Source organism: Trachinotus anak, unplaced genomic scaffold (genome assembly GCF_046630095.1).
Source record: "Trachinotus anak isolate AG129_WGS33_773 ecotype Australia unplaced genomic scaffold, CSIRO_AGI_Tana_v1 ptg000003l, whole genome shotgun sequence".
In the NCBI taxonomy this organism is placed as follows: domain Eukaryota; kingdom Metazoa; phylum Chordata; class Actinopteri; order Carangiformes; family Carangidae; genus Trachinotus; species Trachinotus anak.
In genome coordinates this window covers 5,797,907-5,814,861 of record NW_027273854.1, presented here as the reverse complement: position 1 = coordinate 5,814,861, position 16,955 = coordinate 5,797,907, and the positions used below count along the sequence as shown (strand labels likewise).

General features: G+C 39.8%; 2 protein-coding genes across 4 annotated transcripts; one reads left to right on the top strand and one right to left on the bottom strand.

The window, feature by feature from the left end:
- The first annotated feature begins 3,635 nt into the window (after positions 1 to 3,635).
- Positions 3,636 to 12,953, top strand: atxn7l3a (ataxin 7 like 3a). Of its 2 annotated transcripts, XM_071469141.1 has the most exons (14): positions 3,636 to 3,881; positions 4,497 to 4,536; positions 4,665 to 4,764; positions 4,871 to 5,003; positions 5,101 to 5,272; positions 5,355 to 5,452; positions 5,565 to 5,587; positions 5,690 to 5,735; positions 6,373 to 6,410; positions 6,519 to 6,587; positions 6,690 to 6,733; positions 7,407 to 7,478; positions 8,909 to 9,045; positions 9,133 to 12,953. In XM_071469141.1, the coding sequence occupies exons 3-14, from the start codon at positions 4,714 to 4,716 to the stop codon at positions 9,354 to 9,356; spliced, it is 1,107 nt and encodes a 368-aa protein (XP_071325242.1). In that variant the 5' UTR covers positions 3,636 to 3,881; positions 4,497 to 4,536; positions 4,665 to 4,713; the 3' UTR covers positions 9,357 to 12,953. The 2 variants fall into 2 exon arrangements, with proteins under 2 accessions (XP_071325242.1, XP_071325252.1); XM_071469151.1 differs by lacking the exon at positions 7,407 to 7,478 and having other exon boundaries at positions 3,741 to 3,881; positions 9,133 to 9,501.
- A 41-nt stretch (positions 12,954 to 12,994) lies between these two features.
- Positions 12,995 to 16,688, bottom strand: tmub2 (transmembrane and ubiquitin-like domain containing 2). 2 transcript variants are annotated; one of them, XM_071469164.1, is made up of 3 exons: positions 16,555 to 16,688; positions 14,281 to 14,882; positions 12,995 to 14,192 (listed from the first exon to the last, which is right to left on the bottom strand). In XM_071469164.1, the coding sequence occupies exons 2-3, from the start codon at positions 14,865 to 14,867 to the stop codon at positions 13,799 to 13,801; spliced, it is 981 nt and encodes a 326-aa protein (XP_071325265.1). In that variant the 5' UTR covers positions 14,868 to 14,882; positions 16,555 to 16,688; the 3' UTR covers positions 12,995 to 13,798. The 2 variants fall into 2 exon arrangements, with proteins under 2 accessions (XP_071325265.1, XP_071325276.1); XM_071469175.1 differs by lacking the exon at positions 16,555 to 16,688 and adding an exon at positions 16,149 to 16,170.
- Positions 16,689 to 16,955: the final 267 nt, after the last annotated feature.

The window sequence follows — 16,955 nt, the reverse complement described above, 5'->3', positions numbered from 1 at the left end:
AAGTTGTTGACCTTACTGTAATCTGCAGGCTATTCCGTCCCTTGAAATATCTCTTTCATTCTTCTCCTCTCAAGTAAACTTGTTGCAGTTTGTTTGGGATTATCTTCACAGTGTGGTATTTATTAGAAATTTAACGAACCAGCTGTTCGAGCTCCCAGATGCAGGTTTATCTACCAGTCAACTTTGATTACACACAAGTGATCTCCATTCAACCTGATCAGCTGACCCAGTTAATACTTATGTACTTGGTTATTTGCATTTTATATTAACACATAATACAGACAAATGTATAAAGGTTGTTTTCACTATAACATTAAAGAGTCATTAGTGTTAAGAAAAAAACTTTTTTTTTTTTTACATCCACTGTGATTCAGTGTTCATAAACAAAAAGGTCCAATGGTGGTGGATTATATACATTTTATAGGCACTGTGGAATCCATCGCCATGTCTTTGTCATTGAGAGGTGTCATTTATGGAAATTAACTGACAGTGCTTGTAGTGCATAAATTCATAAGTCTGAAACAATCGTGTTTGACTCAGTTGACTCAGTTTGTTCTGGTCTGACAGTGACAAACTGTGTTGAGTGTTTGCAGTTTGTCACTGAAGGGGATCACACTTGTTTTCTACATTCAGAGCTCGATCTGACTGTTTTTAAAGCGTTTGTCATACAGATGGTGTATGTTCCTTATCTGAACCATTGTTTTACATGTCATTTACGGTTTATTTGAACTGTTGATAGGTTTTTTGTTTTAATTGTGTGCAGTTGCATTCTGACCCATCTGGAATCGTTTAGGGATGTTGAGCTGTATGGTTTCATCTGTTTTTCATTTGAAATTTTAATAGTATTGACTGTAATCCATCTGGGTTTTAGTCCGATGCTTATCCCAAAAAAGTGTGCACTTAATGTAAATCTGTCCCTCTGTGTGAGTTTGTGTGCATGCATGCACAGAACTATGTATATATGAGGGTGTATGTGTGTTTCTTTGCTTTAATGTGTGCCGTTTTTGCTGTTTTGTTGCGTACCATGATGTGACTGCAGCGTGCATGTATGCCTGTGTGGGGACATCATACCAACACCATGAATGTAGATATTGTTGAATCTTTTCATTTTTTTTTCTTTCCAAAGGTCTTTAATAATTCTTCTGCTTGGCGCTGTCATGTCATTTGTTACCCGGAAACGGACTTCCATGACTGACATTTTGGGTCAACGGACAGATGAGTACATGGCAACTATTAATAATCTGTTAGTAATGGACTGATTTTGACCATTATGAATCTCATCACAGACTAAAATAAAACCAGCGTGGACTATTTAAATAACTTTGGGAGGGAAAAGGACAGTGTTTGCTGATATTGATTGATGGGAGTTTGTAAAAGGGATTGGGGAACTGAGTTGCTAATGGAATTGGGGTAAAAGAAAAAAAAAAACTTGTAATTTTTTTTGTAAATACTGTTTTTGTATTGAGTGCTTATTGTTTTGTTGGTATTTTAATTTGGCAAACCCTCATCTGTGACTTCTGAGGCCAGTGAGCCTTTCACTCACGGGGGAGAATTTTTGGTTCAATTCACCTGTTTTAGTTGTTCTTCTCTCCCTTCTGTTGGTTTATAGAGATATCTAAGACAGCAAAGCTTTACAAGTTTGTACTGCTGATCATTTGACAAAATTTGATGTTTTCTATAGCTGAGGGTGTTCTTATGTCCTTGTAGTTCAAGTATTTGGGCAAATAAAAATGATCTTTAACAGTTAGAAGTGTGAGTTTTATTTTAACCTTACACAGACAGACAGAACATGGATCAGTGCTGATGTGTATGAAGAAGAACATCATGTGGACAGCCCCACTGGTTTAGATCTGATCTGTTAAGACTGTTTTAATTGTTTGGGCTGGTTAACTAATCACTTCCTTCGATTGACAGAAAATGAATGGGAAATAGTTTTGACAAGCGATTAATTATTCAAGTCATTTAGCTATCAAGTAAAAATTACATTTCATTTTGGATTGTTAGTTACACAGCAATTATTTGAATTTGTCAATATGCACCATGGAAAATTGTAATAGGATTTTTTCATTCTTTTATATGTTAGAGACCAATAGAATACGGACCTCCACTGACCTCAGTCCATCCAACATCTTCAGGATGAACTGGAGAACTGGCAATAAGTCAGGACTATCATCCAACAACAGTTTGAGTAATACCATTGTAGCTAAGAGACCAAATCTCTGCAGCCAGTTTCCAAAATGTGATACAGCCCCTGAAACCAGTGTTTAGGGATGGTTCAGGGATGACATCTGTAACAGTCACATGTGGGCGTACCTGTTATGTTTTTGCTGTTATGTTGTGTCCACATACTTTTGGCCATAGATTGCACATTAATGGTACAGGTGTCCCAAACTAACTGATTCAAAACAAAGAGCCTCAGATCTAGTTAATTTAATATAGTCTGAAGTGGAGGATAAGCCTCAGGCCTGCCTCAATGTCTGCCAGTCATAGCGGAAGCATGCTAACTGTGCCTTCAAAATAAAATTATCAGCAGGGCCTCGTCACAAGTCGCTTAGCAACCACAGGTTGTATTAGAAAATAATGGCTAAATATAGATAGAACAAGGCCAGAGCATTATCTGACACAGCCACAATATGATTTAACTGTAATACGCAGTATTGTATTGAGAGTTATTTCTAATCTTTTGTCTGCCCTATTCACCTGTATTTGAGGGACACATCATAGGCATTTTTAATGGAATACATTTTGACAAGCCACAGTAGGAACAGCACTGATGTAGATAATAAAATGAATGATGGGTGAATTCCATTTAGCTGCCTCAGCGTCAGGTTTCTGGTGTTGTGCATGCTGACTCACTGTCACACTGACTTACAGCGACACTTAACAAAGCCGTCGATAATATTATCAGACACAGCTGTAGTTCTCCTACATGTCTGCTGAGAAAAAAGCTTATATAAGAGACGCCTCTGAGTGGAATGCAATAAAATACAGCTTCACAGACTCAAAAATGAGCATAGACTTACATCAGAACATTTCTGACACACTGTGAACAAAGGTTGGGTGTTCTATCCATAAATCAAAAGTAAAAATAATATTCAATACAACATTCAGACAAAATGGTCCCTGTGGCTGTTATATTAATGGGTTATTATAACTGATGCATTTAAGGTTAATTTAATGTTGTAGCTGATCCAGGTGGTGCAAATTTAACTATTTTCTATACTATTTAGCTGTTTAATGAAATAAACAGTCAAATGATAAATTGAAAAAACAGCCAGGAGATGGATCCATAATGATAATATCCCTTCAGTTGTTGAAAATGAGCTCCATCTCAATCAACTGCAACATTAAAATGCTGTGTACTCATTAATGCATAAGCAATAATAATAAAAATCTAATATGTAATAATTGCAGTCACAGGGTCTGTTTTTATGCTTTTAACACTTGCCACGTACTAAAGGTAATATATCAATGCAGGACTTTTACTTTTAATGGAGTATCTTTACAGTGTATGTGTATTTGTGTTTTTATTTAAGTACAAGGTGTGAGTAGCCAACTTCCACCTCCGGATGTCAACGTCACTTCACATTCAAGGCTTTTATTTTGAAAGTTGCAAGCGGAAGCCGGTTGTTTTATTTCTGTGTTTGGTTTCTGGCTGCTCCGGTGGCCTCCTCGTTGTCAAGCGGCTTTCTCACCTTAACTTACCCGACACCTGCGACAACGATCAGTTTAAAGGAGGGTTTTTTGTTTTACCGGCGGTATAAAGATGGATTCAGCTGAAGACCAGGTTTCGTGTTAACGTCTTTCGTGTGGACTGACTCGGTGATGTTGCCTCCTTCAGAGAAACTGCCTGGTTCAGGCTGAGTTTTCGGTATGACAGGGTAAGAGGAAACTGCTTTTGGGTGAAATTAAAAATCTAACACCATTGTCCAAACTGCAGTGTAGCCGTGTGTTTCACCACAGAAGCGTTTCCGTCATCTCAAAGTAATAGACGTGTACGGCTAGGTAGCAAATGCTAAAACTGAAAAGTAACGTTGAGTTTGCTAACTGACACAGACGTTAGCTGCATTTGTATTGTTTTCCATTAGCGTTAGCTAGTTTAATGTGTAAATTGGAGCTTTTCTTGTCTTGTTTGTAGTGTACACAAACACCCATTTTACCTCAGTTATCCCACCTGACGTATTGAGCTTACAGGGGCTATGTTTCCTGCAGTGTTTAATCGATTCACCGTTTAGTTGACTCCCAAGGAAATTTATCTGCAACAATTTTGATAGTTAATTAATCGTTTTTGGCAAGTTGTTCAGGAAGATATCCCCACATTCTCTGATTCCAACTGGGACACATTACTTAGTGGTATTTGCTGAGATATTGTAGACCAATTCATCAATTACTCAGGAAAATAACTGATAAATCCTACAAGAGTGAAAATAGCTGTTAGTTTCATTCTTAAAATAGGTTAACACTCAATATCTGACATGTGTTTTTCTCTCCAACAGAATGAAGACAGATCTGCAAGTACTGAAAGTAATTTTAACAGTAAGTATATTGGATCCTTGCTGACAAGTTGTTGACAGATTGGATTTTTCAATATTAAATCTGTTAACTTGTAGAAACACTGACCATATTGTGAATGTCATTTTGTTCTGTATGATCTAAATCTACAGGTCAGCATCTTATTACCTTGCTATCAAGATTTCCAATACAGATTTTCAAATGAAAATGGAGGATATGCCCCTGTCAGGCCCAGACAACACCAAGCTGGAGGTGAGGCATTGATTTGTATGAAATTTTATCATTTTTCTGTCTTTAAAACATCATATCCAGCAGATTCTTTAAAAATTGGCATTAAATTATACATGTTATGTTGTAGGCCTTGGTCCATGACATCTACTCTGAGCTGGTGGAAGATGCCTGTTTGGGCCTGTGTTTTGAAGTACATCGTGCTGTGAAACAGGGTTATTTCTTCTTGGATGAAACGGACCAAGAGAGCATGAAGGAGTTTGGTTGGTGCCATGTTGTTAAGTTTGTTCTGGTCTGTTTGGCTGCTTATTGGTCTTGGGTGTGTTCGCTAACAGTATGTGCCTTGTATTACTGCTATAGAAATTGTGGATCAACCAGGAGTGGACATATTTGGGCAGGTGTACAATCAGTGGAAGAATAAAGAGTGTGAGTGTCCAAACTGCAAAAGATTGATTGCAGCCTCTCGCTTCGCCCCACACTTGGAGAAATGTCTCGGCATGGGACGCAACAGCAGTCGCATCGCCAACCGCAGGTCGGTCAGTGATGGTGTGACTGATAGTTGTATTTATGTGTGTGTGAACATCGAATGAGATTGTTTTTCTGCTTTTAAACAGGCTTGCCAGCAATAATAACATGAGCAAGTCAGAGAGCGATCAGGAAGACAATGATGACCTTAATGATAACGACTGGTCATATGGAGCAGAAAAAAAAGGTGAGTACCTGAAAATAATTGAACTTAAATCTAAGCTGTGCAAAGAGAATTATTGAGGAAAACTCCAGGTTGCTTTCACATAATAACCAAACGTCTCATTTCCTTTTTAAAGCCAAGAAGAGAAAGTCAGATAAGGTATTTTTGCATTTGTTTTCCCTTTTGCACTTAGAATTTATATATATGAATTAATATATATATAATGATGTTAATATAATCTGAATGTTTTTCTTTGTGTAGAATCAAAATTCCCCGAGAAGATCGAAATCTCTAAAACACAAAAATGGTGAGTCTCTCAGGTATTAAGTTTCTAGTCTGGTGAATAGGTTTGATCCATGCTCTGAATATGGTATAAATCTCTGCAGCATTTCTGCCTTAGACTGGCTGTCTGATGTTTTTCTCCCTGCACCGTTCAGCAGACTTGAAGCCCGATTGTTGTGTTGCAGATCACAATGTTCTGAGCACACAGTTTCCTCAGTCACAGGAAGTACAATATGGACACCTGCTAGTATCTAATGCCAACCACAATGTCGTTTAGACAGCAAGATTACAATCACCTTTAGACTTACTGATCCAGAACCAAAATGTCAGCACGATGCAGTGGTGGAGGAAAACACACAGAGACAAAAACTTTAAAGAGATTTGCAGTTTTTTTTTGTTTATATGAATCAGAATGCACAGCAGAATAACCTCTGATATATGTATGTAACTATTTGTGTTTTGGTTGTGATTTGAAATCATCTTGCCTGGAGATTTTTCTTTTTCTGATGTATGATATTGTCTAAATCCTAAATTTTAAAAGTGTTTTGCAACATGTAGTATACAGATGTATTGACCTACAGTACCATTTTGATAACATTTTAATGGTTTTAATGGTGCTTGTGTTATGAGTAAAGAGGACTGACTGTTGTTTCTTTTTCCAGGTGAGCTCGGAAGCAGCATCAGTTCAGAGCCCTACAAGGTGACAAGTTCCTTCCTGTTCATGTTGCCTTTAAGACCAGAAACTTCTTCCATTGTATTTCGTAAACACACTGCACAGTATTGATAATGGTTCTTGTATGTCTTTCAGTATAACTACAACACTGGCATCAGTTATGAAACTTTAGGTCCTGATGAAGTCAGATCCCTTTTAACAACAGTAAGCAACTTTTATTGATCCACTCTGTTTCATTAATCTCTCCTGTTCTGTTGATTTTGATTTGGCAGATGTTGATCATTAATGTGGTGATTGTTTCCACAGCAATGTGGGGTGATCTCCGAGCACACCAAGAAGATGTGTACCAGGTAATTACTGTATAATCTGCAGACACATAGATAAACTAGTAATAAAACCCTTCCACTCATGAAAAACAGTGAACTGCTTTTGTGTAGCTAATATCTGGGATAATGCAGGACAGATTCAGGTACTGTAGCACCTTGCCTTGTGTTGGTGTCGCCATGCTTTTTAAACCGAATTCTGAGGTCTTTGTCTTTATATCCCTCAGTTTGGCCCTGCTGTGAAGCTTTGTCATGAAAACTTGTCCAGTACTAAACCACTTACTGTAGAAACGAAGCTGAGGGTCATGGTTGCATGTGAACTCTAGAAACATGATCAGTTTCATCTGTGTATTTCTGAAATTGATCATGTATGTTGGGACTAACTCAGGGGTACACAAGTGGCAACTCATTGGACCAATGATTGACTTGCTTTCTCTGCAAAATGAAAAATCAAATTCCGCAAAGAAACACTCACAGATCATTTCAGTTAGATGATGAAGGACCTTGTCAGTGACCAACATCTAACATTTCATGACTCTTAACACCTCGTTGTTGCTCTGCCCCATGTGATTGGTCACTGACTGTGTCCGCAGCAGTCTGTCCCACCTCCCTCCCTGTGGCTGTAGCTAGAGGCAGGGTGATTCATGAAGCTGTGAGGAGGACAGTCAGGGATGTATAATGCCACCTTGTGTCCCACCAGGTCTCAGCGATGTCCCCAGCACACGGACGAACAGAGGAGGGCCGTCAGGTTGTTCCTCCTGGGGCCGTCTGCGTGAGTGTGCCCTGTCCCCTTCCCCACCCCCCTCACCCACAAGTGCACTTAACAAAAGTCATGTTTGAATGCGTGTTTTGACCCTCATGGTGCAGGTGCTTTGCTGATACAGTTCACTGCTTCTGATCAGGTTGTGTTGGCCAGAGACGGGAACAGAACAATGCTGGCGGCCAGTGTTGTGAATACTCTCTTTGACAAAGGCAGAGTTGTGAATGTTGCTTAACAGAAGTGTACACTGCTGCTGAAGGGGCACTGAATATATGACCTTTAATCATAAATTAAATAATAAATTACCACTGGGTTTTTTTCCAGGCCCAGGTACCTGTATAATTCATGCAGGTAATTTATGCCACCTGCACATGCAACTTTCAACCACAAACCCCACATATTTCAAGCTTTAGAAAATGTTCATTCATATGTTTACATTATCTTATGGTTGATATTTTAGTTTGAAATGCTGAAATAACAGGAGACTCTGGTTTATCACAAAAAATAAACTACATGTATTGACATTGACAAACTGTTATTGACAGATTTCTCACGAACATCATGAACGTTTTGCTGTGTAGCTGTAACACATTTAGTAGCTTGCAGGGTCAGAGTGTGATTCTGTTAAAGTGCACTATTGGAACCAGGAACCAGGTTTGTCCAATTACAGCAAAAAAAAATCAGAAGTGATAATTTATCAAACTTGTTTATCAAAGTTGTCCTCAGTTTTTTCTGACAGAAATTCTGTGTTTTTATTGTTCCAGAATAGCATCCTTACACAAAGACAAAAATCATCCCAGCCCACACACCTCCAGCCCATCTGTGTTTGATAACAGTAAAGTCATAGTTTCACAGTAGAGACACGTGGGGGTTGGATTCATAATCAATTAATTTCTCATTTTATTCTCTTTTAACTGGCTAACCGTTTCGTCTGTAATATTACAGGGAAAAACAGTGCGAAGTGTCTTCTCAATGTCTTTGTCTTGTTTAACTCAAACAACAGTCCAAACCCCAAAAACAGATAAAACAAAGAAACCAGCAAATTCCCTCATTTGCAAGTTGGAACCAGAGAGGTTTTGAAATTTTGCTTAAAAATTTGCCAAAATTATTAATGATTTATCACAGTAGTTGCCAATTAACCTTTTTGTCAGCTGACTAATTAATTGACTAGTTAATTGTTTCCAAGATCCATCACAAGTTGTAAGTAAAAACTGCATGTAACTGTGAGTGGGTGCGAAGCTTCTGTGGAAAAACAAGTCTTGGTGACACCCAATAACTGATGGGTCACCTGTCCAACAATTACAAATACACAATATTTAGAAAAGCCATGGTATGGTAGGCATATGTGCAATTACTGGGTTGTAAAAGTGTGAGTAGGATATCTTAATTTTTCCCGCCACCAGTCTAACAGTGTGTGACTGTGTCTGGGTTTCTTGGGGTAGGCCGTCGCTGCCCGATGCAGACACTGTGGTGGAGAACGACAGCTTTGACATTCCAGATGGACAGACCCTGATGAGCCGCCTGCAGTGGGAAGACTCCCCTGATATCTCCCCCACTGACTCTGCCTCATCTAAAGCCAGTAAGGAAATAATATGGAGTACACTGAAAGTCATTTATTGATAAAGCTTATAGACAATAGATAGATTATTTTCTATCCCTCTCACAGGCACCAACCATTCAGATTCTAGGAAGCCGAAGAAGAAGAAGAGGACGTCTCTCGGTTTGAATAGCGGAGGAGGAGGAGGAGGAGGAGGAGGAGGAGGAGGAGGAGGAAGTCTGCCTGGAGGCAGCAGCAGCGGCTCTCAGAGTAATATCAGCTTGTCGACCAAAAAAAAGAGGCCCAAACTCTCAGCACCTTCTATTTCAAGTATCTATGATGACATAAACTAGTAACAGCCCGTTTGCCGCCTCTGGATCGCATCCCTCCTTTCATACCTACATTTACAGGTATGAACAGGAAGGGATCAAACCTGATTTAGTAGTTCTTTAATCATTCTGCCTTAACAAGTAAGGCGTCTCCATTTTAATGAATATTTCTCTGTTTTATGAACACAGTGATCTAAAATGTTTGGTCAGTCACAGAGTCCAGTCAGAGTATCTACAGGTACTTATAGAAATTCAGTCTTAAAGCAAATTTTCCATTCTCCTTTTTCCAGTAATTTGGACAGTTTGGTCAACACAGACAGCTGCTGTCCCCCTAAGGTGTATATCAGGGTAACTTGACAGTGCACTCGTGACATTTTTTGTAGTTGGTCCTTTGAAATTGCATTAGTAACTAACTGTGGGCCCTCTGAAATGTTTTAACTCTTTCAGTGTAATAGGTTTTACTTGATTGGAAGGCTTCCAAGAGGTTATTTCTATTTGTGCCATTTCACTGTATGGCCAGAAGAAAGCTGAACATTGACCCATGTCAGTTTTCAGCATGTAATTCCAAAGCCATTGTATTTAAAGGCTGCGATAACAACCTCCTCACTTCCGAGAAGACTTTCCATCAGATTTTGGCACCTGTCTGCACAGACTTGATCCCATCAGCCACAAAAGCATTAGTGAGATCCAGCACTGATGTTGGGCGATAAGGCCTGGCTCACAGTCTCTGTTCCAGTTCATCCCATGTGGGAGGGGGTGGAGTGGGATGGGGTTGAGGTCAGGGATCTGTGCACACCAAACTAAACTGAAAACCATCTCTTAGTAGACCTGGCTTTGTGCTCAGGAGTATTGTCATTTTGAAACAGGAAAAGATTCTTTCCCAAAGTGTTTGTACAGAGATGGAAGAACACTACTCTCCAAAATGTCACTGATTTGTAGGTTTAGTTTACTGTGGAGTGGAACTAACGGGCATGGCTCCAATCATGACAAACAGGCCCAGACTAAACTAGGTGTGTGGGACTGAGGTGTCCACATGGTTTTGACGATATCACTGGAGCAGTTCCATGATTTGTCTCAGATGACATGGTCAGTACAGTCTGTCTCTGTTGACCAGCTTAAGTAGAGAATTGTTTTTCAAATTCACAAATGAAAACTGAGCTGCACAATATGATAGGAGTAACTTATAATTCATTTTGTGTTAGAAAAAATGAAATCACTTTTCTCTGAAAGAGACGTCGTGAATGACCTTTTTCACTGCAGCAGTTTTGACATGACTAAGGAGGAAAACCACAGGTGTAATTTATAATATTAATAAGATTCAGGGCCTTGCCACTGTGTATTCTTGTGCACTGACAGTGTTTACTGATACACTTAAATGGAACACAGTATTAATTATACCTGTGCTCGTCCTGCTGTGACCAGTCAAAATGCCTGCTCTGACAAAGGCAGATTAGAGGTCCTGATTTGTCCACCTACGTATTTAAGGTTTAAGATCTTTTACAGTCAGTGAAACCTTTTCATGGAAGCGTGGAAAAGGTTGTTAAAAGTGTTAAATGTGGCTTTCTGAAACCTTCAGGTACTCTGTCATTGTTGGCAAACTCGTGACCTGTCGCTCTTTTTTTTGACTGTGTTCACTTAAACTGTGAGGAAACGTGGACTTTTTAACTGCTTTAAATTCAACACTTGACACACGTATACTGGAGTACTCATCAGTGGCTTTTTAATTCTAGCATTGTATTGCACAGTTGTGTGTGTGTGTGTGTGTGTGTCTGTGTGTGTGCGCCTCTGTATGCTGACTTAAATTCAGTGTGAATGTCACTTTTTCGTGTGTGTGTGTCTGTGTGTTTGTCTGCTTGTGTGCGCGTGTGTGTGTGTATGGTATAAGGGTGTGCATGTGTGTAATCATTTATATTTTCACAAAACTATGCATCCTAGAATGTGACATTTTTGTGAAAGTATGTGCCATTTTAAATATTTAACTTTTTTCTGTTTACATCGATATATTTAAGTTTTTATTTGTCACTGCCTATTAGGTGATGTGTATAATGTTTGTGTGTAAATGCAGATTTTGATATTTGATGAGCCAATAGGCTTTTAGGGCACATGTACAGTACATGTATGTATGACACGAGATGGAAATTGAATCATGAATCCAACATAACTTTTCTTTGTTCAGTACAAAGCTGGCTTGTGCATTCTCACTCAGTTTCCACTTGTAAGTAGATCAGTGCTGCAGCTCTGCTTGTCATTCCTGATCATGGGTGGTAAGTCTGCATCTTGTAATCCTATAACCAACAATGTCTGGTGTAAAAGTTGTAAGATATATTACACGCTTTAGAGGTGAGATGCAGTATTTCAAAGATCTTCTACTTGCAACTTTTCACAATCGATGTCTTAGAGAAGCTTTTTTTCCTTCTTGGTTCAACAAACCCAAAGACTTTACTGTTGCAGTTATTGTTGTAGACTCAGAAATGCATAGTAAAACTTAGGGAGTGTACAAGAATGACTTGGGGACCAAGACAAGTAGGGGAGTTGTGTTTTCCTGCAGGGATTTTGCCTGAAACGGAGAGCAGAGAAGTTTCTTTAATTTTCCCACCACGTTAGATTTTATTTAACTTTACTTGAGAGATTATCAAAAACAAGACAAGCAGACTAAATAGTGACATCAAACACATGGCTTTTGTGTGCACCACAGGTCATGAAGGTGTGTTTGGCCACATACAGAGAACAAGAGTAATGTCTCGGTATCAAAGCTTTACTGATGAGTAACAGAACAGACATTGGACCAAGTGGACAGGGTAATAAAAAATTCCAGGGCATTGAAAGAGTGCTCTCTTAAAACTGATGCAGCACAACCAGAGGTCCCACGATACAGTTTGGTCACACAGTTGGGTGTGTTACACTAGTAGAAGCTAATGCAGTCTCGAGTGACATCTCAGTAATTTCTCAGATTTTGTGCCGCTCCCTCAGGAGCCACAAAAGATATGGTAACTTTTTTCACACATGCAGATCTGTAAACAGATTTTGATGTGTGAAGTTGGTGGACTTCCTCTTTAAGCATGTCACACAAATTTAAAATTAATGTTTATTATTAGTGTCCCCTTATCTGCACCCGTAGAGCCACTGTCCAAGCCCACATCACTTTTCCGCTTGATAAAAATCACCCCAATCATTTTTGTATAGTCCCTCGAGTCAAACACATTCAGTTGTACCTTTTAAAAAATGATTTAGTTTGTCATATGGCTGACTACTTTTTTCACGTTTGTCAGGGTCTGCAGAAACATTGATTGTGCCCTTTTGAATCTTTTGCAGTAAAGTCTTGTGATGTGCACTAAAGATAAATGAACTATTGTTGAGATACTTTGGTAGGTATGACCTGATTCTCCAGCCACCTTTTGTGAATGAAGCTAACAGCTGATGTTCTCTTGTGGCTCTTTGTGTATCTGTGAGTGCAATGACAGAGAATGCAATGTCGTAGATTTTCGATATATTTTCATGCACAAGCACAATTGAGTGCATTAGTGAACGACTGTTGTATCTGAACATAATGTGATACATAGGTTATTTTTCTTCACTGCCATGCATACTGATGTTTGTATATAAATAAACGCAAACCGTCAAGAGACTCAGTTCTTTAGACCACAAGCAGATATTGAAACAAGTTTGGTTTGAAATGCTTTAATTTGAGACATCACTGAAGCCAGAGCAGTCCAGCATAATCAGGAGGGTATGATATCCCCTTCCAAATCTTTAAGTGCCAGATGCAGGTTCATCTGATTCATTCGATCATTTTATTTACAGAAAATACACAATATATTTACAATATCTTCTCAAAAAGTCTCTTGTCGTTGCTAGTGATTATTTAAATTAGCCCATTTCTACATAGCAACATTGTTCAGCAACAAAAATATCTGAACTTTGCAGCCTAGCACTGAGGCAGCTGTACAGTTTATATTTGCTTACACAGAAATTGAATCATTCACATAACACAAAATAATGGTAAATAGTCAAACTGGCCCACACAGCACAACAGTGAGTGGTTCCAAAAAGATATTAGATTCTTGCATCTATCAGTTATTTTTTTCTTAAAACACAGAAACTGGACTAACAACAATAAAAGGGGACAAGATAAAGTCAGACTGTTAAAACATGGTGTGAACCACTACGTCCTGCTTGAAGAGAAGCTAAATTATGGTTCAGTTTAAGCAGAATTTCACTCATTGCAGATTATTATTTACCCACATCTGCTGTACAATCACTCATCTTTTTTTATCTTGGTGCATGCACAGTCTCACCTAACCACCCACACATTCACTCACACACTCACATTCCTATCAGCTGGTATCTGCACCGGGCCCTTTTTGTTTTTTGATGAGTCCGTCTCTCCAGACACTCACCCACCTGCTGTAGTTATTTTTATTTCACCTCAAAACATTCAGCTGTAAGCGTGTGCCCCCTCTGCCTTTTCAGCGGCTGTGCATCCCAAATATCAGAAAGCTGAAGAACACAGTGACTCCCACGAGGGAGATGGTCGCAGGGGCTGTGAAGAACTGCCTGTAGTTGATGCGGAAGTACCACACCACAGCCAGTATCACCACAAACACAGGCACCACCAGGCTGCTGGTGCTGATGGCCACACCTGCAGCTCTGAATCCCCCAGAGACCCCAGACCCGACTCCTGCTCCTGCCCCAGACTGAGCCCCTTCCTCTGGACTGGCCTCGTGCAGAGCCTGGGAGATGTGGCAGTGGATCACACTGTTGTGTGTGATGTTTAGGGATAACAGAGTCTTCTTGGGATCCTGCAGCAACTGGCCCTGGTAGATCAGTTTTATTTGATGCTCCCGACCTGAGAAGTATTTACTGAAGAGGAAAAGAGGTGAGAAAAGGGAGTCATTAAGAGACATATTTAAGTTTCATGTTTGAAGTCTATATGTGGATGTTTACAAACCTTTTCAGTACTCCCACTGTATCCTCAGGTTCTACTACAGCCACCTCCTCTGTGTCATTTAAAAACTTAAGTCGAACAGAAATGGAAGTGGTGGTGGTGGTGGAGATGGTGTTGGTCAAAACTGGCAGAGACTTTATAACCTCTTTGGCTTCCTCCTCTAGCAACTCCTCTTCATCCTCCTCCTCATCATCCTCCTCATCAGAACTATGTAGTCCTCCAGCCTGCGGTTGCTTGCTCTGAATGTCCAGCAGTAGATCTGTTCTTACACCCTCTGCTCCCTCCCCCTCTCCCCTCTCAGTCCCTGACTCGCCATCATCTGGCTTGTTCTCCTGTGAAGGAGCAGGAGTCTGCTGTTCAGGGGTGTCGGCACTGGGAGACCCTCCGCCATAGCTGTCGTGGCCTCCCAGTCCGATCAGAGAGGCGTGAGCGCCCACAGTGAGGATGGTGCCCAGTATGTGGTCTCCCCGTTCGGCCACATGGGTGGAGAGCCAAGCCAAGACGAGGGCCAGGACCAGGAGGAACACACCGCCTGCTGCTGTTACCTCCTCCTCCATCCCATCCAACATGGTCAGTGCACACACTGCCATCTCTGTCCTCCAAACCTGGTGAAGACAAAAACATGAGAAAAATATGGGCTTCACAATCTGTACAACAACATAGTAACATTGAGCAAAATTAAACACAATGATGAAGGCTCACCAAACCCAATCCCAAACATTATTCTTTCATATGATGGGACCATCTAAACGAAATCGATTTTAATTTCCGAGAATATCTGGCAGTGCACACAATTACCTTAATGAATATGAGTTATTTTCTTAAATAATAAATCTATTTGATCAATCTATTTATCTGTCTAACTGATCCAAGATCTAATTATTTCAATTACAACTTTAATACCATCCAAGCCTACCACTAAGGACGTGGCAGGGTTGGGTGACAAAACATGTACTGTAACTCTAAACGTGTCAACGTGTCAGGGAATTTGGTTCACACCATGGTATTTGCCCCTTTATTATCTCTGGCTGTATTGGGTCATTGTGGACAATGTTGTTAATCAGTGAGCAGCAGACTGTTTTATGGCAACCTTGGATTTACAGGATTTTAGCAAATGTGTGACAAAATACCTTGTTTTATCACACTTCAAATTCACTTGATTTGCCAAAAGACATCCCCTGCAACTAGTGATTAATTTCATTATTGATTATTCTGACAGTTATCTTTTCAAATTAATCTATACATAGTTGGAAAACAGTTAAATGGCCCAGTGTAATTTCCTTAAGGCCGTGGTGATGTTTTAAAATTGCCTGTAGTCCAGCCAGCTCTCCAAACCCACAGATATTTAGTTTACTTTAGTTCATTTAAGGCAGAAAGCAAATCTTTACAATTAAGAAGCAGGAACTAAGACTTGTTTGGTATTTCTGCTTGAAAACTGAGGATCAACTGATAATCAAGACAAACAGAGAAATTTAACCTTTTCACCTCTAAATTACAGCCTATAGATAAACATTATATGACCTCTACATACAGAAGATAAAACATTTTATCCTTAAGTCCCACACATAGCGCAGAGGATGACAGCAGCAAACAAAAGAGGATGTAAACTTTGGTTCTTGCTTCTTTTGTTTTTGGAAGGAAATCGGTTATAGACAAAGCTTTGACTGTGCAACAGTGAAAAAGTTGTATTCTGATGGAGTAAACTAGGACCGTCAGGACAAAGCTACATTACTCAAAACATGAATTACACACACCTCGGTGAACCCTGCTTATCTCCTCACATAAAAAAAACACACTATATATGAGTTCACAGCCAGATGGTCTAATTACAAACAGGATAGCTTACAGATAAAACAGGGACGAGGCATTACCGTAGAGATCCGCGGTAGCTACCGGGACCAGTCAACAACTGTTACTCGAAGCTATGATGCTAGATTCACCCATCCCGCTACTAAAAGGTGTGTCCGCGGTGTTTTCTCCCGCCCTGTTTCCCATTATACTCGACATTCAACCTTTTACAAACAATGTGCTGTTACGAAAGCTCGTTTGTTGCGCTGCTGACTTGTGATGTTGTAGTTTCTGTGCTCCTCCGACCGAACAGTTAGCAAGCTAAGTTAGCTTGTTAGCTAGCCCACCCCGCTAGCTGAAAAACGACCTTCGGCTGTTTACGACTCCGGCTGCTCGGTTTGATTCGTCGCAGCGGCTCTAACAAACCGAACACGGGGATTCGTGTGGACGTGTAAAAGCCTCCACAATGCAGAAACCATATGTTCTTACCTGCCCGCTAGAAAATCAGAGCATGTTTGAGGACGGGGCTGAATGCTAATCAGCAGCTGCTCCTTAAAAACCACATAATAAACACTGAGGAGGAGGCGTGACGTCATCGCCAGGCGGAGGGAGCGCTTGTTTGGGTAACGGGTCGCCCCTGTTGCTCCTGCTCAGCCAGAAACAACTGTAGACAAGGCAAACAGAAATGTTTTCAATATTCAAGATTATATCCAAGATCATATTTTAGCTTTTCATGTACTAGATTGATAGATAAATAAAATAATTAAAAAAAAAAAAAATTGTACTAAAAAGAAGCAATATAACAATTTAAAACCCCTGCAATCAAGCTAAGTTAAAGTATTATACAGGTAGAATGCCCCTTTTCAGAACTTTTATATATATATATATAT

Coding starts and splice junctions, on each gene's coding strand:
- atxn7l3a (XM_071469141.1), top strand. CDS start 4,714: ATGAAAATGGAGGATATGCCCCTGTCAGGCCCAGACAACACCAAGCTG. Junction 5,736..6,372: donor ATCTCTAAAACACAAAAATG/GTGAGTCTCTCA, acceptor TTCTTTTTCCAG/GTGAGCTCGGAAGCAGCATC. Junction 9,046..9,132: donor CTCTGCCTCATCTAAAGCCA/GTAAGGAAATAA, acceptor TCCCTCTCACAG/GCACCAACCATTCAGATTCT.
- tmub2 (XM_071469164.1), bottom strand. CDS start 14,867: ATGGCAGTGTGTGCACTGACCATGTTGGATGGGATGGAGGAGGAGGTA. Junction 14,193..14,280: donor ACAGTGGGAGTACTGAAAAG/GTTTGTAAACAT, acceptor TTTCCTCTTCAG/TAAATACTTCTCAGGTCGGG.